This window comes from Perissodus microlepis, chromosome 13 (assembly GCF_051167445.1).
Source record: "Perissodus microlepis isolate ML-2025 ecotype Zambia chromosome 13, ASM5116744v1, whole genome shotgun sequence".
Classification (NCBI taxonomy): Eukaryota; Metazoa; Chordata; class Actinopteri; order Cichliformes; family Cichlidae; genus Perissodus; species Perissodus microlepis.
This window is the reverse complement of record NC_140473.1, coordinates 4,855,124-4,882,155: the sequence shown is the minus strand read 5'-3', so window position 1 is coordinate 4,882,155 and position 27,032 is coordinate 4,855,124. Positions and strand designations below refer to the sequence as shown.

Below are 27,032 nucleotides of genomic sequence, written 5' to 3'. Positions count from 1 at the left end.
AGGATTTGTGTTTTCAAACCTTTTCAAAGCACGCTCCTCTTCACACGTAGATGTATGCGATCTAACAGGAGATGGGACAAAATAGTCACTATGCTTAACGACCATGTGGTCAGAAATCATTTTCCAGAGTTGGTTAACAGTGCATCGGGTCAAAGCGCAACAAACCTGTTTAGGTTGGCTTTAGTTTCACACAACAAATCTGACACAAGATGTCTTCTACTCCAGCTGCCATGTGGCAAATTGTCTTTTATAGTAAGTGAAAGCGAAAGCAGCCTGCACTGTAGGAGGTGGGGTTGGACAAGTAAACAAGTTCTCAGAGTTGATGACTCAATCAGCTCACAACTGAATTCGGCACAACGTCAGTGTCATTGTTCAACTGTTGACACAAGAAAAAGGTAGTGAGTAAAGCTCTCACTAACAAAGGCTGTATGTTACAATGTTAGGTTAGGTTTAGAGTTTAGTCAGCTATGGCAGCGATGACTTAAAATTCAACAGAAAAAGCCTGCTGTATCGTAACACGATAAAGACTGCATTCTTACTCAGTATGGATCAAGGCCAACACTGAGGTCTTCAGACACAAACAGTCTCTGCTGTGGAATGAAGAGATCTGAGCGAAGGCAGGATTATAAAATTCTCACCTTTAATCAGTTCAAAAAGTTCACAACAAATGTAACACCTTGAGAAGGGAAATCTGCCATTAGAGATTGGATGCTTATTTGGATTTATACATTCTTCCTAATTAAACTCACTGGCAATTCATTTACTCTCTGGACAAAAAAAAAAATTTCTTTATTTGGACAAAACTCAAACAGTTACAAATGAAAAATGCAAAAATACAAAATTAAATGTAAACCCAGGTTTATTTCTCATTTTGCTCTAAAGGTAGTGTCTTGAAGCACTACTGCATGGTAAACAATCTAAATTAGTACAATTCAAAATCTCCAAAGCCATCTGAGTTAAACAGGAGTTGTTATAAAGATGCAACCAACCAAAGAGCCCATAAATACCTCCGCCACTTCCTTAAAACATCCCATTAATGAAGGCTCACAAATGAGCAACAATCCTCTTAGAGGAAAACAAAACGCTGATGTCGACTAGGCGACAGCACACACGCGCACACACCCACAACAAAAAGAAATAACAGAATAAGAGGAAAAAAAAAATGTTCCCATGGTATTAAAGATGCTATACAATTGGGATGATATGCACATATTCGCTTTTGCTTTCCCTGAAAAAAAACCTCACGCTGGCAGCAGCAGCTCAGTTTTTTGGGTGAAGCAGAAAGTCATGAGCAACAAGATGCTGCTGCACGAGCAGCGTCTCTCAGCCTTCATTCATTTTCCATTAGATTCACATTCTCCCACAATGCCGTGGGGCACCAAACAAGCGGTGCGTGCGCCTCTAAAAGACCACTTTCTGTCACACCACGGGTCTAGAAGCTTCTATGCCAACTCAACACATGGGCCGATTTTCACAACACCCCCGCCCACCCCTGCCCACACTGGGTGTAGAATAGATCTATATATAAACAAAGAGATGGGAAAGAGGGAAGAACTAGGAAACAGAACCAGGGAAGTGACGGAAACTGATCCAAAACAACATGGTTAACTTGTCCTAATCGTTATAACTTCATCATGCAGGTCTGAGAAGGGCCAGAGACCAACAGAACGTAAGCTAGATTAACAGTTTTGGAAAGTTATTACACAAAAAGTCTCCATAGAAAACGCAGATCATGTAAAAAGGACCACAGGGTGATGCGGTAATCATTTACAGAGTATTGGCATTATTTTGGTCAACAAACATCCAATGGGATGGCCCACGGCCTCCCACCACACTCAAGTGCCTCTCTTGGGTTTTGTTGTGTTTGCTGTGGTTAGGGTTAAGTTTGGAGTACTGTACAGTTAGACTGAGCAGGCGCTCAGTCACACATCTCCTCTGGGATCTCGTGAGGATTCAGGATGCCGGGCACCGACATCTGGATCTTGTGTTTCTCCTCCTGGGCCTGTCGGAGTGACGCCTCCCTCTCCTCCAGGAAAAGGTCCGAGGTGTCCTCACCTGCAAACTCCTGAACAGCGACACAATCACAGAAAGCTGCTGTTAGCTACACGGTTTGAAAGCCATGCTGCTTTTCTACCACAGCGACCGAGATCCTAATTTTTACTGTTAGACTGCTCAATTAACTGCAACACTACTAAACCCCCATTTGGGAGTGAGGGATCAAATACTCACTATGGGTGCTGGTAATTGAACTCACTCTTCCAAATGATGGGCTTTTATTTGTAACAGGGTTAGCATGCACGTGCTTTTTAATAAAAAGTCATTTAAAAGCATGTATTAGGCTCATTTCCAGCATTTCTACATTTTTATATTCTTAGAGATTTGCATGAGCCGTTCAGCTCACGTTCCCTTTCTTATATAAGGAGGAGTTAACTTCCTTCTGATTGGCTGCTGCTCACAAACAAAAGATCTGATCGGCTGATTGGTTGGGCTTCTTGGGATGCCCATCATTCAAATATTCCCTTTCATTTCTTTTCACCCTCTTGGACAAAAAACAAACAAACAAACAAAAAAACCCAACATGCTTGACCTCAGCAATTGGTTAAATAGTATTTGATTTACTGACATAATTACCACCTAAATGTCAACTTCAGTGCACAAAAATAAACAAAAAATAATTATATAAATAATAAATAATAATACTACTACTACTACTACTACTACTACTACTAATAATAATAATAATAATGATCAGACCAATCAGGACACATGACACAACATTGAATGTTTCCAACAGCACCCACAAACCTTCCATAAAGTCATGGCCGCCTGACCATGAAGTGGCAGGAGAGTGTTATTTGTGGAAACAACAGCTAAGCAGTTAGCTATGTAGTCAGTGATAAGGAGAGACAAAGCTTCCATAGAGGGACAGGCTCCATGTGCTTCAGCTCAAATACACAACTGAGATACACTTTGTGTACCTCCTCAACACTGAAAGGAATACTTAATACACCTCCAATCAAAGTTGCTACAGTCTGACGAGCTCACCTTTATCTGGACGAGGAAGTCCCTCAGATGCTCCTTGAAGGCAGGAATGTCCTGGTTTAAGCTGAACAGCCCTGTCACAAACACCTTCACCTGAGCACTGACAGACAAAACACACACACACACACGTAAGCATCGACTGAAAAACAGACTCACTCTAGCAGAGATTATGTGTAATGTTCACACTCACTCCTGCAGGTGGGGGAAGGCAGTCTTAAGCAGGTTGGCCACATATTCCTGGATGAACACCTGGTTGTTGGTGGGGCTGGCGGGGTTCAGCGCTGCAGTGATCTTCCCCTCCTCCACCAGGTTGAACATGTAGGCCAGGATGGACGCGTGCATCGTCAGGCCTGCAGAACACACACACACACACACACAGAGAGAGAAAATGAATCCATCGTCTTTCCCTAATTCCCTGATCTTTGTAAAGCCACATTCAAATTGATTTAGTTCTCTGGGGGAGGTGTTAATATTACCTGGCCTGGTTTAGTGACTTTAATCCAGTACAGATAATGAATGTGTCTTTTTAAAAATGTTTTTGATCCCATCACCAGGAAGATTCAACACTACAATCAACTCCTAAATTAATCAGTACTGAGTAATGTGTGATCTTTTAAGCAAGAAGTCACTTCCATTTTTCAAACTAGTGCCTTTAAAAGGTTGTACTGAACTACTACAGCCTTACTGTGATCTGAGCCAATGATTTTAACATAAACATGTTCATCTGACCTGAACAGCAGACGCCAACAGTTTTTGAAAGTATAAATATCATTTGGACGACTGCAGATTCAAACAACTGAAAGGCATCAATTGTGTGTGAGCTCACCAGCAGTGTGCGATGTGTCAGTGACCACAGAGAAAATGTGCTGCAGGATATCGCAGAAATACGTCTGGTAGAAACTTTGAGCGGCTGCCTCCTCCTGGGCCACATTCTGCAGCAAGGTGTACAGAATCTGCAGACCTGAGCAGCGACAAGACACAAAACAACACAAAATTATAGTTGCACATCCTTCAAAGACCACAGCAGCTTATTGTTAACAGCCGGGTTGCACAGTGATGTCGCTGTTCTGATGCACGTCTGTTTCAGTGTGAAAAGGATCACAGTGCACCTTCATGTCACGTTTCTGCTTGTGGATCCCACAGTGGGTTTTCCCACTATCAGTATTTAAGATGTTGTTGGTCAATAAGAGCATAAACATCTTAGTGTACTCATCTCTGTGCCCTTACCAGTGTCAGCCACGTTCCTCATGGTGTGCTTAAAGGCCCAGATGATGGAGTCCAGCACTAGTTTGAACTGGGCTGGAGGGATGGCAAGGAATGCGGGGAAGCAGTGCGAGTTTACAGCTTGGAGCAGGTAGAAGAAGTGGGTCCTGTGCTCTGGATACTCCTCAAAGTTCTGGTACAAACATACAAACAGATGATGAAAAATTTAAATCTACAAACCAAGTTATATCATAATCCTACACATGAAATAACGTATCAGCAGTCTAACTTAAATCTGGCCTCACACTGCTGCAGGTTTTTAGTTTCTGAGAGGCACCTGATGGGTCCCAGTTGTATTTTGGAGTGGAAACAGAAGCTCAGGTCAGAGTAAACAACAGCTGAAGCCGACTGAATTTAAGATTTTCATTTTTTTCCCTGCAGAACACAAGCACTTAACTGAAACGCTGTCAGATAGTGACTAAAACCAATGCAGTGCTGCAGTTAAATAGATTTTTTGTTTTCTATCAACAATGATGACGTGCATGAATGTAATTATCCGTCCAGTGATTTACACACTGCAGTGAAGGCCGCATGGTAGATTGCTTATCCCAATGCAAATGAAAGCTGCTGATTTGATGACTGAGGTGTTTACTCACTACTCTCAGTAATAAAAGAGCTGCTGATAACTACGAACAGTTGAACAGACGGCCGGCCACTTGATAAACAGAAAGACAAAGACTGCTGTCTCGGTCACGTGTGCAGGAAAGATTAAAAACAAATATCCACATATGATGCGTCAGCGGCTCACTGGGTCGTACCTTGTTGATCATGTTTAGAGTGCACTCAAAGACGGCATCAAAGATCTGGGGTATCTCGCTGGTGATGTGCCCCCCCAGCTTGTTGACAATAGTTGCCATGGTGCTGAGGACTTCAGGCTCACGGGCGGCAGGGACATTGCGTTGGTAGTCAATGAGGACGGCATCCAGCAGGGGGGGAACAAAGTTCTCACCAACCTGAAACAACAACAACAACAACAACAACAAGAGGCGTCAGCAAAGAAAGCTTTGAGGGACGCACAAAAACCTGAGCAGACATGCTTTAAATAAAACTATGAAAGGTGACCAACCCCTCAGTACAGTGACAAACTGTGAATATTAAAGGGTTGTGCAGATGCAAACACAGAGGGGGGCAGAAAAGTCTGCCGCAGGGGAACAAAATCTTTGTGTCTGATCTAAAAATACCAATTGGATTGTTCGAAAGCTGTTCCACTGGCTGCTACAGTAGGAGTAACTCAGGAGGACACAAGAGTGTAAATATATCACTTCTGATATCATCAGCATTTTTAGTACAGCAGCTTCCTTCCTTCATTCTTTGTCAATATAAAGCCCCAACTGGATTTGTCTCCTTCAGCAGTGACATATGTGAGCGCCTTTCTCACCATCTGTGGGTCGTTTGATCGGCTGACCCAGCCTGAGATCAGCTTCAGAGTCTCCCGTTTCACTGTTCTCATACTCCGGATCAGTGGCTGCTTTGTCACCATCTCACCTGCAACACAGACATTAGCAGAACATGCGACTTCTTAATGAGGATGGAAAAAAAAAAAAGTATCACACATAGCAGCTGGGTCTAAATGTGTAGCTCTCGCTAAACTTAATGTGCACTGCACACCTCTCAAATCTCAGCTTTTTGTGCCAATGAAACCCATCCCATGTTACATAACACATATCTCACACGTGGAATTACCTTAATTACTGTAATGCAAAAAAAAAAAAAAAAAACGAGAGAAAAGACTTTGTAGCTGACTAAGAGCCCACTTGGAACAGAAGTCTGCTAGAAAAATGGCTGGAATGAAGAAGTATGATATGATTACAGATCATTAAATATTATACTAGCGCTGCACCCATTTATCAGCTAAACACTGGTCCCTATTCTTCTCGATGACTGGTATCAGCAAATAAGATGTCAATTATCTGAAACAGTGGCTGATATTCATCTCATCTACCACATTGAGTGTGATGAACACTATAAAAGTAAAACAAACAGTATAAACCTCTGAAAATCAACTCAGTTTGTGTGCTGCTTACAGAACAGCTATAACCTCACTGCTCTGACAGTAGCATGACAGTAAGCATGTTTACAACCATCTGTCTGCAGTGACCACCATGACAGTGACGTGACAGTCTGCTGCATGATGAAAACAAATGTGCCGGTCTTACCGTTTGTCTGAATGGCAGCAGAGATGTTCTCGCTGAGGCACTTGTACACGTTGAGCATGTCAAGGTAAATCCGTCCCAGCTGGATAACAAAGGGGTGTCCCACTGCCTTGCAGGCCCTGACGTTGGTCTTAAGAATGCTGCCCAGCTGTTTGACGGTTTCTGGGTCCTTTAAGATGTCCACGTTCTCATGGATGGAAGAGGAGCAGAAGAGCCATTAACAAACAGCTTGTGTGTCTCTGAAATGTGAATAAACGGTGATACACCATCTTACCTTGGTGGCCTGCTGGATGATACTGTCCCACACTTGATTGGGCAGCAGCATATATTTCTCTATCAGGTGCTCCTGAACAGCCTGGTCGGTCTGTGCCCCGATCATGTACCCTACTGCCTCATAAAACGTGTGCACCTGTACGTACACACACACAAACAAACAAAACAGTCAGCACAGACACTCAACTGGGCAAATAAGAGACAGCTGTGCCTCTCTCTGATGGATTTCTGTGGGTAAGAACACTTAATGACCTGCTGAGGCTGAAGGTCACAGATGATCGTGTTAATGTTGTTGAGGATCTCATCGATGAAGGGCATCACCTCTCCCACCTGCACCTGGATAAAGTGGCGCCGACACTTCTGGGCAATCTTAATGAAGGTGTCGCACGCCATGTCCTGAACTCCATCATGGGTCTCTGTGAGGGCAGGACAGAAAAATAAAAATGCATTAGAGCTGTATCCATCTATTCATCCATCTGCCTGAAATAGATGCAAAGAGGGAGTTCAACAAATAAAAATACTCCAGCTCACCATGCATGAACTCAAAGAGCTTGTTCACAACAGTTTTGAGGAACTTCCAGTGGGCTCTAAGAAAACGAGGGTACTGGCCAACAATGTACATGATGTTAGAGGCGATGATGGCCTTGTTGTCTTTTCCTCGCTTCTGCTCACAGAGACCCAGCAGATCCTGAAGCAAACACCAAAGGATTCACTTAGGCTTAATGTTAAACCTTATGGGTGAGACAATAATTAATATGAGGCATAAGTATGAGTGAGGGACTGCTGTCACCTAAACCTAAATACACAGACACATCAATACCTTAATGACAGTAACAAGGAACCTCTTCTCATCCTCCTCGTGCATAGCCCCACTGATGGATCCAATGGCCCAGCACAGTGTGTTGAGGTTCTTCCAGGACCATTCAGTACCATTTACCTGGTTGTGAAGCTTCTCTGTCATTATGCGTTCTGTGTCCGCATAATCCAAGTGAGTCAGGTACACTGCAGGACAGTCGAGCAAATGTGTATCAGAGTACAGTACAGTTTCTGCTAAATTAAGAGTTAAAACTACAGAGACACAGTTCAGAACCAAGACAGAGAGAGAGATAAAAACAACAAAAAAAGAAACAAACATATATGAGAAGAAATGGCGGAATGAATTTTCCCTAAAAAACACTGACGCCTGTGTGATGAGTGACACTGATCAAGCCAATTTAGTCAAATGTAAATTTATAGTCAGTCAGTTCTACAGTCAAAGCTAAAGCTTTCCCTACATCCATCCATTATTTCCTCCCCACTGCTGTCAGACTCCACAATAAAGACTTTAACTGATCAAACACACACATCCACACATGTGCAATAACACTAATGTGCAATAATCTTTTCTGTCATCGTTGTATTTTTACTCAGTTGTATATAGCATTTGTATTTGTATTCTATTTTTATCTTATTGTATATTTATTTTATTTTATTCTACTGTATATAGTATTTTATTTTTATTCTATTCTGTACAGTTGTGTACTGTATTTATTCTTATTGTATCCTAATTTTTGCCTCATAACTTTTGCACTGTCCACTTCCTGCTGTGACAAAACAAATTTCCCACGTGTGGGACTAATAAAGGTTATCTTATCTTATCTTATTTAAACAGCTTATCCTTCTGCCAGTCTACGAGTTTCCAATCGATCTAACCTGCATTTCTTTGGATCTGTGGGGGAAAACCAGAGCACCCGGAGGAAATCCACGCAGACGCACAGAAAGGCCCCAGCCAGCCGGCAGTGCTAACCACTGAGCCACAGTGCCGCCCGATTCTCCTACAATATTTAAATATTACAGTGGTTCTGAGAACAACTCGCCTAACCTGTTGGAGGATGTGTCTGATCAGTAAATACAAATCCAGCTGCTGAAGCCACTGGATGGATGCATTAATTAAGATCTATTCAAAAATATGACTTCTTGTGGTTATGATCAGTTAAACACTGCTTCTTAAGACAAGTGGCCTAGAAAAAAAGAGAGTTTGAAGCTTGATTTACAGTCCTGTGTTGAATCCCCGCAGAGCCTACGCTGCAATAGCGTCGTCATCATTTGCATTTGTACTTGAGCGCTGCTGAGTTGCACTGGTCTGCTATCACCAGGGTAAACTGAGACAAACACATTCACTTCAAGCTAATAGTATCATACCACTGCTACATCGAAATGCAAGAAAAAGAAACCCTCCCAAAAAGAATTCAGAAGCGATCGAGCCTTTACACAGATTATTCGAGCTTTAAAACAAGAAACCAGCATGTACCTGCATTAGCAAAATCTTATTTTGCTAATCATTATACCGCGTTTACACAGGATTTTAGTAGCAAGCGGAGACACAACTGCTGCGGCGTAGATTATGCTGCAGATTTAACACAGTACTATAAATCAAGCTTAAGGATATAAAATATTAGAAGCTATCATTAAGTCATACCAAGGGTCTCCCTCATATTCTTGTAGAGATTGATGGAATCTGTGTCCTTCATGAACTCCCTGACCACCTCCCCTTGATCATTCTCCACCACCAGGACCTCCTCTGGCTTGGCCATCCGACTTACCATCAGCAGACGCACCTGTTACACCAGATAAAAAAAACCTGTCAGCAAGTACACAAATCAAAACACCTGACTTCCACACACACAGGAAAATATAGCTTAGCTTGTGTTCTCATAAATGTAAAAGGACGATACAAGTGTTTTGTCTCCTGGTTATAGTCACATTTCACGCATATGGAATGTAAAATATCATTAAGTAGAAAAAAAATGTTTGTATTACTTTAGTAGCTGCTGATTTTTAGTAACACTGTAACCAGCATCTCTTTTGGCAGCTCTGAAGCAGCCACCTGTCGCTGGCCTGAGCCAAGTCTTTCTAGTATGACTGCGAGCTGAGACGCTTCAGGTTCCACAAACTGGAAACACTTCAGCAACCTCTGTGTCATCTTCACTATAAACGTAAGACATGCTTCTTAAAGAAGAGTCTGCATTTATAAACTCAACTTCAATCATGGGGCTCTGCGATCATGTATGTGGTATGAATAAACACCATCTTGTTCTAAGAGGTACCTTGGAGAGAACGGGTAGATAGAGCTGTCTCCGTGGAGGCACATCAAAGTGCTGGTTGCCAGACAGCAGAGGGGACGTGGATGTGGAAAAGGGACTCTCTCTGTAGAGCTCAGCGGCCAAGTGATTCCAATACTCCAGGCAGATTTTGAAGATCTCAGTCTCTTCCACCTCTGACACCAGCAGCATGTAGTGGAGGGCCTGAAGGAGAACCAGGGGAGTTGTAACGTAACGTGAACATGTTAGCTAATAATTACCATAATCTTCTCCTGTGCAGCCTATGTAGAGCAACAACAAAATACAGAATACCATGCTTCCCTTACCTCCATTAATGTCTCTCTGAGGTTGAGCCTCTTCTCAATGAGTTGCCCGTGCTCTTTAAGGAAAGTACACAGGAACAGACTGAGGTTCTGGATGAAGTTTTGCTCGTCATCTTTCCCGTTGGCGTAGGCCAGCCGAATGTTGGTGTTCAGAGGCAGCATCTGAACAGATTAGAGTTAAAATTCATCTTAGAGTCTCAAACCGAGCAACGTGTCAGTGTAGCTTTGTCAGATGTCACCAGGTAACCCACCTGTTTGAGCTGACACATGGTCAGTGTGAAGAGGGTAACAAACTGCTCCTCGTACTGGCTGACACTCACGCCCGCAATCTCTGTCAGGCACTTCAACGTCACGTTGCGAAACATCGGCACGTTCAAGAACTGTTTAAAATAAAAAATATATATATGTTAAATATCCATTATAAATTGATTTTATGCACATCATCGAATATTTTAAATAATCACACAAATCTGCATCTTTGTGTGTTGTGTGTGTCTTTGCGGCCGCACCTTATACACCAATGTGCTGATCAGTTTGGTTTCAAAGATGTATCCCAGAGGAATCCAGTTGAGAAAACGCAGAAGTGTCTCCAGGGTGGCATGGACCAGGGGGGCATTCTGGGAATTCTCCTGAGGTGCACACAGCAACACAAAAAAATCAGCTGAAGAACAAACACTGGTGTGTAACGGATGATAAAAAGAATGTACGATACAAGGAAAAAGATGAATGCATACCATAACAAACTGACACAGCTGGAATATCTGGGAGAATTCATTGCACATGCTGAAAGAAAACAAACAACATGTTAAACAGCATCTGACACTGATAATGAAAGACAAATCTGAAAGTTTCATGTACAACCTGTGCCCTGAAACAATGTAAATAACCGTGGTTCATTTCTTTTGATCACTTTATGTCTGTTCATGTTTGGTTTCAAACTAACACCGTTGAAAAGGTTTTGCTGCACTGACAGCAGCTAACAAGTTGCCACCTACTCAAGTAACACCGCCCTCTCTTATCCCCCTCTCTCCAGTGTTACACTCCACCCGTCTCATGCAGCAGTTTTCACACATGAACTTTGGGCCAGTTCAGGAGAGTCTAGTTAATATTTCTCACATTTGTCCTTCCTCACATGTAGCACACAATGGCACATGGTCTGCTTCAGACACAGTTGCACCACTGGAAAAACACTGTAGTTTAGTGGAGGGTGCTGCCTAGACAGACTGTGTAGGAGGTACCACACACGATGCCCAACTGGCCAATAGTAAATGCACTGGGTGATGTTGGGTGACTTCCAGAAAAACTCAGGGAACCAGGCCATGTAAGAAAATGGCTACACTCTGACGTCTGGTGACAGCAGAACAGGGACGTTTTGAGAAAATACATTAAAGGCTTTAAGATGGCATTAAAATAAAGTGAGTGCATATAAAGGAAGGAAATAAAAGATGGTTTTAATATTCTATCAATGTCTTTTCCTTTGGCGTTTGTGTGTATCGTGTGACACGGTATTCCTGGGTAGCAGTGTATTAAGTGTTTTGTCAAATTTAGTGGTTTACAGCTTGTTTAGTTATACTAGACTTGGTAAATTCAACTGCACCGAGTCTAAACATAATAAGCCTCATTTGTCATTGAATGTAGTTCCAAACAGTCAATCGGGACGACCTTCTTTAGTCATCTGAAGAGAAAAAAAACAAAACATCTAAAATCTAAAAAGACTTCAGCCCCAGTGGACATATTTCGGATTCTTTGGATGAGGAAACAATAAAACATGAAGCTCCCAATCACGTGAGCTTCATGTTACAGGAACGGCCTCCCTGATCTGAACCTGAGTGGTGTTTTGTTATTGGACTTCTGTGCAAATCACAGTTTGCCCATAACAAACACCTTGTTCAAACATAAGCGTGTCCATAAGTGCATGTGGCACACGAGGTCACTGAGGCAGTTAAACAACTCCTTGGTGGCATAGCCCCTGGTGTGGATGAGGTCCGCCCGGAGTTCCTGAAGGCTCTGGACGTTGTAGGGCTGTCCTGGTTGACACGCCTCTACAATGTTGCGTGGAGATCAGGGGCAGTACCCCTGGACTGGCAGACCGGGGTGGTGGTCCCCATTTTTAAGAAGGGGGACCGGAGGGTGTGTTCCAACTACAGGGGGATCACACTCCTCAGCCTCCCTGGGAAAATCTATGCCAGGGTGCTTGAAAGGAGAGTTCGTCCGCTAGTCGAACCTCAGATACAGGAGGAACAATGTGGTTTTTGTCCTGGTCGCGGAACACTGGACCAGCTCTTTATCCTCTCAAGGATACTTGAGGCGCATGGAAGTTTGCCCAACCAGTCTATATGTGTTTTGTGGACTTGGAGAAGGAATACCTCCTGTGTAGGGATGGGTACCGGTATCCGGTGCCATGATGGCACCGGTTCTGACATAAACGGTAGTAACCAGACCGAAAAGCAGCGCACATTTCGGTGCTTTGTTTCCTGAGCTGTGATACACTTTAGATTCTAGCCAATCATTTTATGTTTCCGAGGATAGTAGGCGGGGCCAGGTACGTACGTTCTTTTAGAGCAGAGCTACAGATTAAAAATGCCCAAGGAGAAGCGGTCAAAGTCTGGCTGTACTTCACAGCAAAATATGCAAACTCAGCAGCCTGCAACAAGTGCTTTAAGCTGATACTGTGATACTGTCAAAGGAGGTAACACCTCAAATCTGATGAAACACCTGGCGACGCATAGCGTTTTTTTTTAAAGCCGATTTGATAGCACCGAGCACATCTACTGCGGGTGGGTTGCCTGTTATCGGACCCGGAGTTAGCAACATCCCCTAAAAACACGAAGAGGAGAGTCCTGGCCCCTAGCCCTGCCAGTGTAGCAGAAATGATGACGGATGATGATGGCAGCAGCAGTCGTTCTTCTCTGGGCGAGTAGCTTAATGTTGTTCATGTGTAATTTACGTTGAGTAGGCTAACCACGTTATTAAATTAATGCATGTAAGGTGAACTAGCAAACACCATCGTAGTTACATGCGGCTGTCTTCTTGTTTGATGGCAGATACTCCCTTCACCCTGGCCAAAAAGGCTAAAATGACCAAAGAAAAAGTGGAAAACAGTTAAACATGAGAGGTTTTTGGACAAAGTTTGTGTTTTTTCCATTGTTTAAGCACTGCTTCCAGCCAAGAATGTTACCATATATGCCCCATAGCTGCAGAAAAGGCTAACATTGTTATCTTTTTACAAAAAAAAAAAACAGCTGAACATGAGAGGTTTTTGGACCAATTTTGTGTTCTCCATTCTTTAAGCACCGGTTTGAGCACCGGCACCGTTTCAAAAGTACCGGTTTGGCACCGGTATCAGATAAAACCTAAACGATACCCATCCCTACTCCTGTGGGAGGTACTACGGGAGTATGGGGTGTCTGGCCCATTGCTACGGGCCATTCGATCCCTATACAACCATTGCAAGAGCTTGGTTCGCATTGCCAGCAATAAGTCAGACTTGTTCCCGGTGGGTGATGGGCTCTGCCAGGGCTGCCCTTTGTCACCGATTCTGTTCATAATTTTTATGGACAGGATTTCTAGGCGCAGCCAAGTGGCGGAGGGCTTTCACTTCGGTGGCCTCAGAATCTCATCTCTGCTTTTCGCGGATGATATGGTTCTGTTGGCTTCATCAGGTGGTGGCCTCCAGCCCGCACTGGAACGTTTCGCAGCCGAGTGTGAAGCAGCGGGAATGAGGATCAGCACCTCCAAATCTGAGGCCATGATTCTCAGCCGGAAAAGGGTGGAGTGCCCACTCCGGGTTGGGGATGAGTTCCTGCCCCAAGTGGAGGAGTTAAAGTATCTTGGGGTCTTGTTCGCGAGTGATGGGAGCCAGAGATCGACAGGCGGATTGGTGCTGCGGCGACAGTGATGCGGACGCTGCACCGGTCCGTCGTGGTGAAGAGAGAGCTGAACGTAAAAGCAAAGCTCTCAATTTACTGGTCGATCTACGTCCCTACCCTCACCTACGGCCACGAGCTGTGGGTAGTGACCGAAAGAACGAGATTGCGGATACAAGCAGCGGAAATGAGCTTCCTCCGAAGGGTGGCTGGCGTCTCCCTTAGAGATAAGGTGAGAAGTTCAGCCATCCGGGAGGGGCTCAGAGTAGAGCCGCTGCTCCTCCACATTGAAAGGAGCCAGCTGAGGTGGTTCGGATATCTGACAAGGATCCCTCCTGGGCGAGGTGTTCCGGGCATGTCCCAGCGGGAGGAGGCCCGGGGCAGACCCAGGACATGCTGGAGAGATTATATCTCTCGGCTGGCCTGGGAACGCCTTGGTGTTCCCCTAGATAAGCTAGAGGAGGTGGCTGGGGAGAGGGAGGTCTGGGCTTCTCTGCTCAAGCTGCTGCCTCCGCGACCCGGCCCCGGATAAAGCAGAAGAAGATGGATGGATGGATGGATGGATGGCTATTAAACATCAACAACAGTCTGTTGCCTAACAATCAACCCACATCTTTAGATATGAGGAATATTCATAAAAAAAATCTATATGTTTATTTGATCTGTGTTTTTTTTTCCCCCCACAGCAGAATTTTCAGGCAGGTACACAACTGCATATTAATAATATAAAAGAAACTGTATAACAACCTTATTGCCCTGACATTACTGATTGATAACATGGAGCCACATTTCATCTTAAAGTGAAATCCATTTTCAAATGCCAGCACAAAAACATCGTGTTTCATGAGCCTCTGAAATAATGTGGCAACACAAAGTTGCAGGACTGAACTCTTTAAAAAGTTGATTTGATTGATTTCGGTGTGAACCTTCTATAGAAAAGCTTTCCTATGCTAAGGTATGTTGGGGGTAATGATCAAAGACATTTTGGCATCCATGCTCTCAAAACTGACCTGTCTTTTAGGTGTTTGGCCTTGACCTGGGTCATTTGGCCACTAGAGAAGTCAAACACCTCCTCGCTGAGCAGCTTCAGAATGACCATGTTGTTCTGACAGAGGCTCTCGCTGGTACGACTCGCCCCCACAATGTCACTGATGAAGGTGGGCCAGTGCTTGGGCCACTCCTGCTTCAGGATCTGCAGACGTAGAGGACACAGACATGTTAGTGAGAGATGGCACACACTGAGAAGAATGTGTAATCTGAAGAAAAAAACGAGATCAAACTGCAACTCCCCATCAGTCTCAAGTCAAAAACATTTCTTTTACAAGCATCCCGTAGTGAAGAAAATGCTGTTTTTGTTAAACTCCATACTTAATTGTCCATATTGAACATAACCATTTTAACCAGCCTCCTGACGATGAACGTGGAATCTGGAGCTCTTCGGCCCCTCCAGGCCAAAACAACGTTAGCGCAAATGACGTAAGCGTTGACTCATTCTCACTGGCATTAATGCAAAGTCACTTGTGAAGTTAGTGAACCAATCTCTGCCTCTCGCTCCCTCGCTCACACATACATCAAACGCAAAAACATGGGAAAAATGTCACGTTGCACATTTAGAAGCACTGAGGTCTAAGTTGTTGGTCTCATGGTCCAGATTTGGTTACAGATTTCAGTGCCTTGCTGAATTAAGGATACTGCCATCAACAGCTCCATGATGATTTCCACTTTGCCAGTTTTTAACTAATTTGTATGTTTCCATACAGACACATACATCCATTTTTCTGCCACACTCTTCGAGATGATATCCTTTATTATCACAAGATCACAGTCACTTTCTAAGCATCGTTTGCCTCGGCTGAGACATTCAAGTAGTACTGATGTCCCTTTTTAATGACACTGATGTTTTTTGAGCCAGATCTTCCAATTAAGAGTGACATCTTCAGGTTAAAAAGAACCACTGCAAAAGAGAAGCACTGAGGCAACAACAACATAAGGTTCAAACCCAGCGTTTTTAGATTTACTGCTTCATATGACGACACCCAGAATTTTACCATTTAGGAGTCGATAATGGTCAATAATACACACCCACTTGTTCTTAGACATTAACAAAGCACTGTGTCTTTGGTAGCAAGAACCACTTTGCTCATGGACCTGTAACATGGTCTCCAGTGAAAATTATGACATTTGCTGTGTTATCTTTACTGTATATACTGCTCTGAATCAGGCTGTATAGTACATATCATAGTACTCAGTGACTCAGTGGCTCTACCATGCTCCAGGCAATGAGTACAACACACGTAGCTAGCTACAAGTGAATCTCTGCTCTGATGTATGCTACTGCTGTCAGAGTGAATAGCTTCTTGGAAACTGTTTGCTGACACCTTCTTTATCCCTCTCCACTATTCACCCACATGAACGCTGAGGGTTAGGAAAACATCACAGTTATAAACACAATGAAGTGTTTCTCAGTGTTACTGAGGCTCTGTAAAGATAATACTGATAGATTTAAAAGAAAAGTAACGCACACTTTATTATTTACAGTGTAACCAATACTATATGTTTGATATAGTTAGGTATTTAACAGGTCTGAAATGAAAACAAAACCTGTGGCTGAAAGTGCACAATCAAATCCTTTGTTTTAACAATTCTTGGATTCTCTGATATTGTTTTGCAAATAGAAAACATTTACCACATGCAGCTCAGACACATCTAAGCGCACGCACGCACACAGACAATAGACAGGCCACATTTTTCATTCAGTAAACTAACAGTAACAACGCAAAATGAAGAGAAAACATCCCCCACAAAGGACTGAGTAGGTCCAAAAATGAACCCAAGCAACTCTTACCTGAACAAGGATCATGTTCAGCTTGCCAATGTACACCTTCTCTTTCTAAAAAGAAATAAAAAGAAGTAAGTCAAGGAACACGTTTCAGTTACACAACCATATCCTTTAAACACATGAAAAGGTAAGGTATAACAAGAGAAAATGTATGAACATGTTGATGTTTGACATTTTATATAAAATTAGTAAAGGCTGGGTTTCACCCACGTGATAAAGTCACAGGTGTTTGTAACAGAAATGTCGAGGCTGGTCATGTGTATTTGAAAGTAAACACCAAGAATTGAATTTATCCTACAATTATAACCTGCAGTAAAGTAAGCCAGACACAAATAGTCATTTCTATAATGGAGAGTTATGGTTTTTAAAGCTCACTGAAATTATTCTTTTTGAGTGCTCTTTTGGAAAATCCCCTCACAAAACCTCCAGTCTGGTGTATCTGGTTGGTTTAATAACCTTAATAAACTTGATAAATATATCATGTTTTGTAGAGTTACATACTTGAGAATGATGCAAACACCTGAAACACGGCTGGAAAGTTGCTTGCTCAGCAGGAAGTTAAATACTAACTAGACATCATTTTGTTGTAGGTGGCATCTGCACTCCTTCATTTTTATGTTGTCTTCTTCTCCTCAGCTAACCTCTTGTTAAAGCAAACAAGTATTTAACAGTGTTCACCGTCTGGCTCTTCTGACTTCACATTTAAAATCATTTAAGGAACATTTACAAAGCACAAATCCTTTCCATTAAACAAATCTAAAACAAAATTTTACATTTTCCCTGCAGTTACCTTTCAATTTACCCCCCTTTCTTGCTGTTTTTATAACAGCAATACAACCACCAAGAAAAATCAAGCTTCATTGGACTTAAAAACCTTAAAGCTAGGCCAGCATGTCATATTTTCATGTATCAATCTCTGTAATTATGAGAAAAAGACTGCATTCTCCTAATGAACACCAGAAAAGCTTGCTGTCAGTTTAAATTTAAAACATTTAACAACTCCAGCCTTTTAACTGCTTGAGTGCTCACAATGGCTGAAACAGTGAGAAAAGCTGCTGAAGTCACCATAGTTGTTCTGAATTACACAGCACTCTTAGCAGCTTAAGTCATGGCTGCCCTACTAACCTGCCTGTTTAAAGTGCTGCTGCAATAAAACATGGACACAAATAACGAGAGAGGGAACAAGAGGCTGTTTGTGCAAAAATTTTTTAACATCGACGAGGTTATAAATTGTTACCCTGACACCAAAACTGTGTTCTAGCTTTGTGTTTTTAAAGTGAATCTTGTAATATGTCTGACTTTTCCTTAAACCACAGGGAGGTTGTGTAAAATGTACACTTTAATCATTTAAACCCTTTGCTGAACTGCAAATAATAAAAGAGCCATATTAAACACCAGCATAAGAAAGCCTGTTTATGATTTATAATATATACCCATTTAAAATTTCCCAGTGACATGCTTCCAAAATCCTGGAAACGTGGACTAAACTCTTTACAAAAGAAACTCAAACAATCAAACAAAAATCTGGTGGAACTTCTTTGCTTTTAAGCTAATTTGTAACATTACTGAGTACAAAAAACGCACCGCAGGCAGGATCTCTCCAACTTTACGATGGGGAGGGTCTCACCACCTTGTTCTTGACTGAATGGGCAAATTGCCCAATTGTAAAGAACCCGGGAGCAATTAAAAGATTCACAGAATCCAGACAAATCTCTGCACATAAGCGATAAGACTCCAATGTTTAACAGCCATGGACTTTGGGTCCTCAGACAGCACTGCACTGCTGTAGAAATTACTATGAATACAGTTCATCAATGCATTCACAAATACAAATAAAATGTTATTTAAAGAAGAACAAAAAGCTCTTCTCCAGGCCTGAGCTCATTTAAGGCAGACTGATGGGAAGTGGAAAATTATCCTGTGATCTGAATCAAAATGGGAAATTGCTCGTGGACACATGGGCACATCCCAGACCTGTGACCCACTCAAAACATCTGGGGCGTTATGGACACAAAGATGTGACACAGGCAGTCCTGAACTACTGACTATTTGAAATCCAGTCACGAGAATGGGAAACCAAATTCTCCAACTCTTACAGGGTGTTTTTAATGGAAGAGGTTTTGCAACAAAGTAGGAACTTTTTTTGTTGTTCCATCTCGTACTAGTACCCCAAGAATACAACCTATTTATAAAATATAAAGTTTACTCACCTCTACACTTGATGCATCAGATGAAGTCTTGATAATGAGCCCAACAACATACTTTTTTATACCTGGCAAATACACAGAGAATATCAGAAGATGTCCGTTAGCATGCACCAATAAAAATGCGTTCATCAGCAGTTGCCTGGAGCACATTAGTCAGTAACCCTAACACAATCTGCGGGCTCATAACTAGCTGAATCTGCCAATCATATCCCACATTTGTACTGTAGAAAAAAAAAAAGGTGTGGTTCTCCATATACACACACTGTTGCAAAGCCAGTTTATAAACACGTGGACGTGAGCAGCAACTGCCACTGAACTTTCACAGGACAAAACCCTTTGGTCGGTTCAGTGGAAGTTCCATTTTCCCCCACGTGTTTTCACAGACATTCAAGATTGTCAAAGTGAGCAGAGCATCTTTAAAATGCGTTTTCAGCTCCCTCGCATTTCTCTCTAGACTGCAGCTGACTACGAAAATGTGTGTTTTGGTGTGGTGAGAGGAGCCGAAAACAAGGCAATACTCTGACACAAGGGGGGAAAAGACATACTTGCCAGTCGCCCTGCACTGGGTTTGCCACTTGAACAAAATTCAGGCATCTACGGTCAGAAGCAGGTAAGTCTTAGGTCAATGAAAAAATTAATTTTGAGCAAAATTATAGAAGAATGGAGGGAGGCAGAATCATCTGATTTGCACATGATTATCAAATTTATTTCATTATCACTGCTTTTTCCTCTGAAATGTTTTTCTAAATAAATTCTGTTCCACTGTGTTGAGACCTCTGCTATGTGCTAATGCTGATGTGTCCAATTGACAATTAGGCAATAATTAAAGGCTGAACATTAAGAACCAATAGCCATATACTGATAACACTGCAACACTTTATATAGGTTCATACGCATATTTACCTTGTCAACAACTTCGTGTAATGTTTAAAATTATCAATAAACATTTTGAAAATATAACTGACAGCAATTACCGCACTCCATTAACCCATCCCTCATTCCTCCATGGGTACAATGTGGAAAAACTGGCTCAAAGCAACACACACAATCTGTCATTGGTTTTAGAAACAACAACATATCCCATCAGAATAATGTAAGGCTAGACAGCAGTAACAACTTATCTACTTTGTTTCCTCTCAAAAAATTTCCCTCACAAAGCATTAAAAACAAAATAGTGCTGGGGTGTTTTCCTTGTTTCCTCTCTAAAACTACTGCTCAAATACAGAATCCAACCTTTCTGAGTAGCCAGTTCGAGTCAGTCGAGCAGAAAACAAACCAGCATGCTTAGTGGGGGAATACTCCTCAACATGGCAACCGCACGTCACATTTACAAAGAAAAAACTAAACAAAAACAAAACACACTAACACCATGGGAATAAATGTTTCAGGAATTTTTCCACAAAAGAAACTTTTACCTTCACACTGATTCCTGGGAAGAATCTTCCATCTGGTTTTGATAACCGTTTCCAGAATTTGGAGAGCATAGTACTGTAACACGCAAGGAAGAAGCAGCATTAGGACAAAGCTGTTATGACAGCATCCAACAATAAGAAGTGCCCACCTTTAATCCAAAAACAGTATGAAGTGGACCAGTCTGCAATAACTTGCATTTCTAAACTAGATTGCACTGAACCACATTTCATGCAGATTTTGTAGTGTGCAACACTTTCAACTGTAGTTTTTTTATATATATATATATATATATATTTGTACAAGCAGCATTATGCTGGAACACTGCAGAAGCCCTGCTGTTATTCTCAGCATCACACCAGACACAAAAAAAGGAGAAAAAAGAAAGAAAAAAAGAAAGAAAAAAGGCAACCCATTAACCAGCTTTGTCACAGATTGCTTCAAAAGGGAGTCAAATGGCCTAGAAGACATAACAAGGTTTAAACGCCTCTATCTAGGCTACATGGACCTTTGTAGGGTTGGGCATCGAGAACTGTTTTTAAAGGACAATTTGTTCAAGTGCAATATTGCTACAGGTTTCTTTTGTCCCTTAAACTGATTGTGCTTTAAGACCCCTTAAAGCAAATTCTGAGCCCACTGTGCTTCAGTCTACATTAAAGGTGGAGCATGCATCATACAAGTACCCACCACAGGAGTCTGTGGGATGTTCTGGGGCAACTGGACAACTGTACAGGTTTCCGCTGCAGAACTCATATTACCTTTCTGACTGTTGTTCTTTTCAGGGAGGAAAACCCGCTCTGGGGTCGATAGGACCGGATATCCTAAAAATACAACCAGCGTTTCTGCTGCCAACTAGCAAGAGCAACATTTTAGTTAGAGCCTGACCAAAAATTAGATATTGGACAATAGCCCTCTTTTCTCCACCTCAGACACACAAAATATAAAAATCTAATTTATTTTCTGCTCAGATCAGCTGGTTGTTGTGTTTGCCAACAGGGAGGCTGCAGAGCACCCACTGGTGGGCAACATGTTTGAAGGGTGTTTCTCTCACCTCATTTTCTTTTAGTTTTTACATTTTCATTCATCAAAGGATACTGACACATCGGAAAATGGGTCATATCAGCCAATCGCTACAGTGAAATAAAACAGAGGTTCAATATAAGCTCATACATACTGAGGAAGAATTTATGGATATATACTTTGTGGCTATTTTTCATACCTGTTAAAAGTGTCACAACAATGCCAACGTTAACAACCATCAAACCTTGAGAACTCCTCGATACTAACAGTCTGTGTAAACACAGTGACTGTCTAGGTTGCTCACAATTCTACATAACCACTCTTTCACTCAAAGCATGCCATTTTCTCAGGTTCACAACTCTGTCATTACTTGTATGAAGTCAATCTGTTTTTTTCTCTAGTTCCTGCAATTAAAAAAAGAAAAAAGGAACAAAACCCAACCAACAAATAAGCAGTTTTAGCTGAAAATGCTGCAGATATCAAATATATACAAACACACATTTATTTGACACTTTTTGTAATACCAAAGGTTTGTCTCTGTTCCTATGAAAAATATAATTACAGCTCATGCAATAACTTGCCAGAACTACCTCATAACATTGTAACTCCTTCAGACTGACAGTCCATCAAACTCAGTTGCATTTTTCAAACTGTATCTCGTGGATCAAATTTCACTGATGCCTGAAGCCACATGTGGCCCTCCAACAGAGACATACATTTTTTCCCTTATTTTAAAGCAGAGATTTTTTTTGGGACTGAAAGCCCTTTAAAATTGCAGTATTTTAAACATCTGAATTTTTTTTTTTTCCCCAGAGGCAGCATGTTCACAAAAAGCTAAAGCCACAGATCGCTATGAAATTCAAAATTTTTATCCCCATTGACAAATCACAAAACCTTGCCTTTAAAGGTCGTTTCTTTATAATAACCAGAATTTAAGGAAGTGAAGCACCAACCTAGCTACAAAAAAAGAAAAGAAAATAACAACAGTATCATGTTGTCGATACCCAACCCTAAACTCTAGTCCATTTTCTTTACAATGCTTCATTTCTAACTTAAACTCAACTTTACCTGGTGTGTCATAAAGAACAGCAGGACCACCACAGATTACACTAATTTAAATCACTTACTTGTGAAGCATAAAGAAATAAAAATATAATTTGTTAATCCAGGTTAGTTTATGATCTGATGATACTTCAACTGACTGTTTCAACTGTAGGGATCATCACTTGAGACCATGAGTCAATAAATTTAAAAAAAAAAAAGAAGAAGAAAAAAAAATAGTAGTAAGAAATGACTTGTATTACAGGATGTTATTAAAGCAAGATTAACAGTGTGCTACAGACAATGGATGCTGGAAGATTAAAGGTGAAAGCTCCTTATAACAAGCTGACTGTACACCACTCGCAGGTGTCACCTGGAGCGCTGCATTAAATTCTGCCGTGTTTTATTTCACCTTTAATTACCGGACTACACAAACCACCGCGCAAGGTAAGAAGAGAGAAATTACAAGTAGGAAACTGCCAAATGCCTTGCAACATTTCAGCTCACAGAAGTGCATCTTAACAAGAGGCCATGACTAGAGAACTCAGCTGTACCGTTTAAAAAAAAAAAAAGAAAAAAAAGAAAAAAGGAAAAGCATGAGAGCGAGGTGGGAACAGTGCCATGATCCCTACAGTTGAAATTAAATCTTTTCGTGTCTCTTTACAATAGATCCTACTGACTGCAGCCTGCACCCACCCTCTGTCCAATGAAACAGATGCAATAAAAACGGATGAACAGAATTCAGTCAAAGGGAATTTAAAAAGGGTAGACCTTGTGGAGGCCTGCCGTCAAAGCCTAGCTGTGTCATGATGCACAGGATGACACACCCCTTCTCTTCCTATTACAAGCCATAAACATAATGGAACATTGTGATTAATATCAAAAAGTCACAACTTGAAATCATGACAATTTCAAATATAGCTACTGTAGTTAATTAAAAAAACAAACAAACAAACAAAAAAAGGCAGACACCCAAAGTGCTTTGAAACTGGGCATTTTTCAAACTTATCACTGAAGATAGAATGCAGGATTCGAGAGGTGTTTACCTTGTTTCCTCAATTATCCCTATTTATTTGGCAAATTTATGAATTTTAAAGTGATATTGATACATCAAGAACTCAGATTAGTATTGAATGTCAGTATTAAAAGCAGTCTTACAAGCAAGCAAAAATAAATAAAATACAAATGAAAAACAAGTATCAACATTACTTTGAGGAAGTTGTGTATGATTTGCACTTCAATTAATTCATACCATGTAAATATTATTCTTTGATTATGGATATGTACTGGCTTTAACAGCACAATTCATCTGTAAATCTTTGACATCTGAATGGTTACAAAGTCAAACGTTTACCATTCACAACTGGTTGCTTAACTAGCGGTACCACCATGCAGAAGCAGCACAACATACACTTGCAAACAGATGTCCTAAAAAGCACACAAGACCCAAATCTTTAAATAGTTACCAAGATTCATTCGGTTTTCTTAAATCAAAAAAAAAAAAACAACATACAACCACATAAGCAGAAATGCCAAATACACTTTACATCTATGTAAATGTTAATTATTAGCAGGATGCGTGTGGAAAGTTACTTTAACCATCTTTCATAACCCTTTATATTACCACACAAACAGGATTGGCATGCATGGAGTTTTACGATAGTTGTATTTAGAGAAGTACATTTTAATAATACAACAGTAAGATGACAGAAAGACTCTATTGTTTGTCTGCTAAGTTCAGATCCAACAGAATTCAGAAGGACAGGGGTCCTGCATAGCTCAGCAGTTAGGGCATGAGACAAACACTGCAAGTGCATAAAGCTGCTTCCAACAAAAAGATCCACTACAAAGTATCTTTTATATAAATGAAAGCATGGTATAGGATAACCACTGTGAGGTAGGGTGAAGCTTTTATGTTGTTTTGTGTGCTGGCTAAAAATACTTCTTCCTCAAAGTACATGCAAGTTTCCTTTCAGCAGCATTTTGCAGGTAAGAGTTAGCTTACTTTGGTGTTCATGTTCTGGGAGAACTCAAGGATGGTATCCACTCTCGTCCAGGCATCTGGGTGCTCTTTTAAGTGTGTCAACACTTCTTGTGCCATTCTTTGCTGTAAATCGATGAGGATAACACTTTAGAATTAACACTGAGGTGATACGAAAAGAACTGCAAGGAAAATGCAACAGTAAAGTCAATATTGTCTGTCTTACAAAAAGTCAATGTGTTACTCTCAGGTGAATGTAAAGTGGAACTTAAAAGAATAAATTTACAAGCAGCTTCTTTCAGATATGGTGTAGAGATAGAGATAGAGAGAGAGAAAAGGATAACATACCTGTGGTCCTACCCCATGATACAGACAGTTCACCACATTATCCAGCAGATTGATATCCAGTTTCTGGTTGAAGTCCAGCAGCTGCTGTGCTGCATGGTCTGCTAACATTGTCATAACTGCTGGCATAGAGCTCTGCAACAAGGACAGGGGGCGGGGGTCATGAGTGCATTGAACGCATTTAACAGACAAAAGTCATGTGAACTGTGTGTTTAGAAATCATTCTTAACAGCTGACCGTGTAACAAACATCTGCTAGACCAACCACTGAGTAGTCATTTTAAGATATTAGGCTCATGGTGTCACATGCCTGTCATGTTCAAAAAGTACAGGAAAGCTCCTGGTTCCTTTGCTGGACTCCGTTTAGGAAACTTTAAACTGGCTGAAAATGCTGGACATAGTGCTCTGGTTTACACCAGGAGCCCAGGGACTCGAGCAGCAAAAGCCAAATTAACTTAAAATCAATCTCAGTATAATTCCAAACCTTTTATTAGAGAAAGAGAGTTATCTTAAAAAAAACAGGCCAGTATTGATCCGTAAACAGATGAGTGCACTATTCAGAAAGCCGAAGTCAATGACACTGCGCTTTTGCTTTAAACAAACAACTTAACAGCTGACTCAGACACAGTTACAAGCAGGCTTTTAATCCGTCCATGGTGCCTGCGTTGTTTCACTAACCAAGCACTCATTTCTACAACTGCATTAGTATCATTAAATGAGCCACGTGCCGCATATACTATCCGACGTCACGTTGTTTACGTCTGTAAAACACCGAGCACACCGCGAATGACTGGCAGCAACAGTTAAAAAACAAACGCATCTTACAACCACGTCTACCTAGTAGCACCACCCGCTAATTTAAAAATAAAAAAAAAGAGAGAGAGAGAGAGCGAGAGAGAGCACAAGCGCGTCTCCCGCACACATTAACCAGCCACTAGGATTCACCCCACACATGTGCTCTCTCACTGCTCACTCCAACCACTCCCACCGAGGATACCAGGGACGGAGGGCGCTCATAAATAAATTTTACTCGCTGTGTCGTCACCGCTGTTTAGAGAAGTTAGCGCTTCTTGCTGCGACTCTACTCCAAAGACTAGAAACGGTTATGGGCCATTTTCCGGTACAGTACGGTAAAGTTAATACTGACGCCGTTTAGCACCTAGCAACATCAACTCGACATCCGCTCGCATCACGTACACGAGTGATGCTGCCTCGGTGGGAGAGGCGCGGATTTAATCTCACGCCGTTTGGTTCTCGTCTGCAGCGTCGCACGTAACGTCAAAAGAGGTAGCCTGGTTATGCGTTTAGTTCGGTAAAGTTACAACACTTTCTCTGACAGCCAGCGTTAGCTTATTTTTAAGTGGCAAATGCTAGCAAGCGGACAGTCGATGACTATTTGGTTATCCCCACTGATGCCATTGCATTCTGAATTAGCATGTCGTTACATGAGCTTCAAGGCAAATTACAAGATAATACAGGTTAATGTGCACACCAAAATGCATTTTATTCTCTATAAAGGGTAAAGCCAAGACACGTTAATCACAGCATGGCAGGTTCGTACTTCACCCCAGTTACCTACCTAATATCCGAGGCTCTGACTGAAAAGAGTGGCGTTTGCCAAAAAAAAAAAGCTACTAGGTACTTTGAGTACTTCAGAGTATCTGATGATTACAAAAGATTTCCTATCTCTGCAGCGTTGACTATCTCCAGCTCCAGTAGTGAATGATGTCTGGCTGGTAAGAACCACTGATGTGGATTCCAAAACTACTATCACAGTAGACCTAACAATCTGTTACTCCGATACATTTTACGAAACTAAGTAAACCTTGATTCACTAATTTATTCTTTACTCTAATAATTTTCCAGCAGGGTGGTATAGAGGTTGTGTGCCTGCGCCTCCTCTCTTCTCTCCTCTCAAGCAACTAACTCGCAACCGGTTGAAACCGGTTCAGACTGGGAGATTCCATCTCGGTTTAGTTTTCAGCCGATGGCGCCGCGTAAAGTTTGGACTTAGGTTACGCCCAGGCCGCACTGTGATTGGCTGTGTCTCTGGCGAAGACTTCCTACTTGGCGTCCCATTGAGGGATCGGCCTGTCAGTTTATTTCAATTCGCACAAGCGCCCACGCGACTACTCCGCCCGGAGAGAAAAAGAGGGCAGACTCCCTTGCAGAATGGACTTCTACACGACT

General features: G+C 41.7%; 1 protein-coding gene across 3 annotated transcripts; it reads right to left on the bottom strand.

Moving 5' to 3' along the window:
- Positions 1–623: 623 nt before the first annotated feature.
- Positions 624–26,806, bottom strand: xpo1b (exportin 1 (CRM1 homolog, yeast) b). Of its 3 annotated transcripts, XM_084949055.1 has the most exons (25): positions 26,422–26,806; positions 24,847–24,978; positions 24,523–24,624; positions 20,462–20,534; positions 19,050–19,111; positions 16,846–16,890; positions 15,011–15,192; positions 10,869–10,917; positions 10,644–10,763; positions 10,386–10,514; positions 10,138–10,296; positions 9,818–10,015; positions 9,190–9,328; positions 7,552–7,733; positions 7,263–7,419; positions 6,984–7,147; positions 6,733–6,867; positions 6,462–6,645; positions 5,684–5,790; positions 5,064–5,258; positions 4,270–4,438; positions 3,869–4,003; positions 3,233–3,392; positions 3,046–3,142; positions 624–2,065 (listed from the first exon to the last, which is right to left on the bottom strand). In XM_084949055.1, exons 2-25 carry the CDS (start codon positions 24,970–24,972, stop codon positions 1,919–1,921), a joined length of 3,216 nt encoding a protein of 1,071 aa, XP_084805181.1. In that variant the 5' UTR covers positions 24,973–24,978; positions 26,422–26,806; the 3' UTR covers positions 624–1,918. The 3 variants fall into 3 exon arrangements, with proteins under 3 accessions (XP_084805181.1, XP_084805182.1, XP_084805183.1); XM_084949056.1 differs by lacking the exons at positions 24,847–24,978; positions 26,422–26,806 and adding an exon at positions 19,592–19,640 and having other exon boundaries at positions 24,523–24,628; XM_084949057.1 differs by lacking the exons at positions 24,523–24,624; positions 24,847–24,978; positions 26,422–26,806 and adding exons at positions 19,592–19,640; positions 23,289–23,355.
- Between the last annotated feature and the right edge of the window lie 226 nt (positions 26,807–27,032).

Excerpts from the sequence above, each read along its gene's own strand:
- xpo1b (XM_084949055.1), bottom strand. The coding sequence starts at position 24,972 with ATGCCAGCAGTTATGACAATGTTAGCAGACCATGCAGCACAGCAGCTG. Across the intron at positions 10,764-10,868 it reads AGCTGTGTCAGTTTGTTATG|GAGAATTCCCAGAATGCCCC; the intron begins GTATGCATTCAT and ends TGTGCACCTCAG. Across the intron at positions 6,868-6,983 it reads GTGACCTTCAGCCTCAGCAG|GTGCACACGTTTTATGAGGC; the intron begins GTCATTAAGTGT and ends GTGTACGTACAG.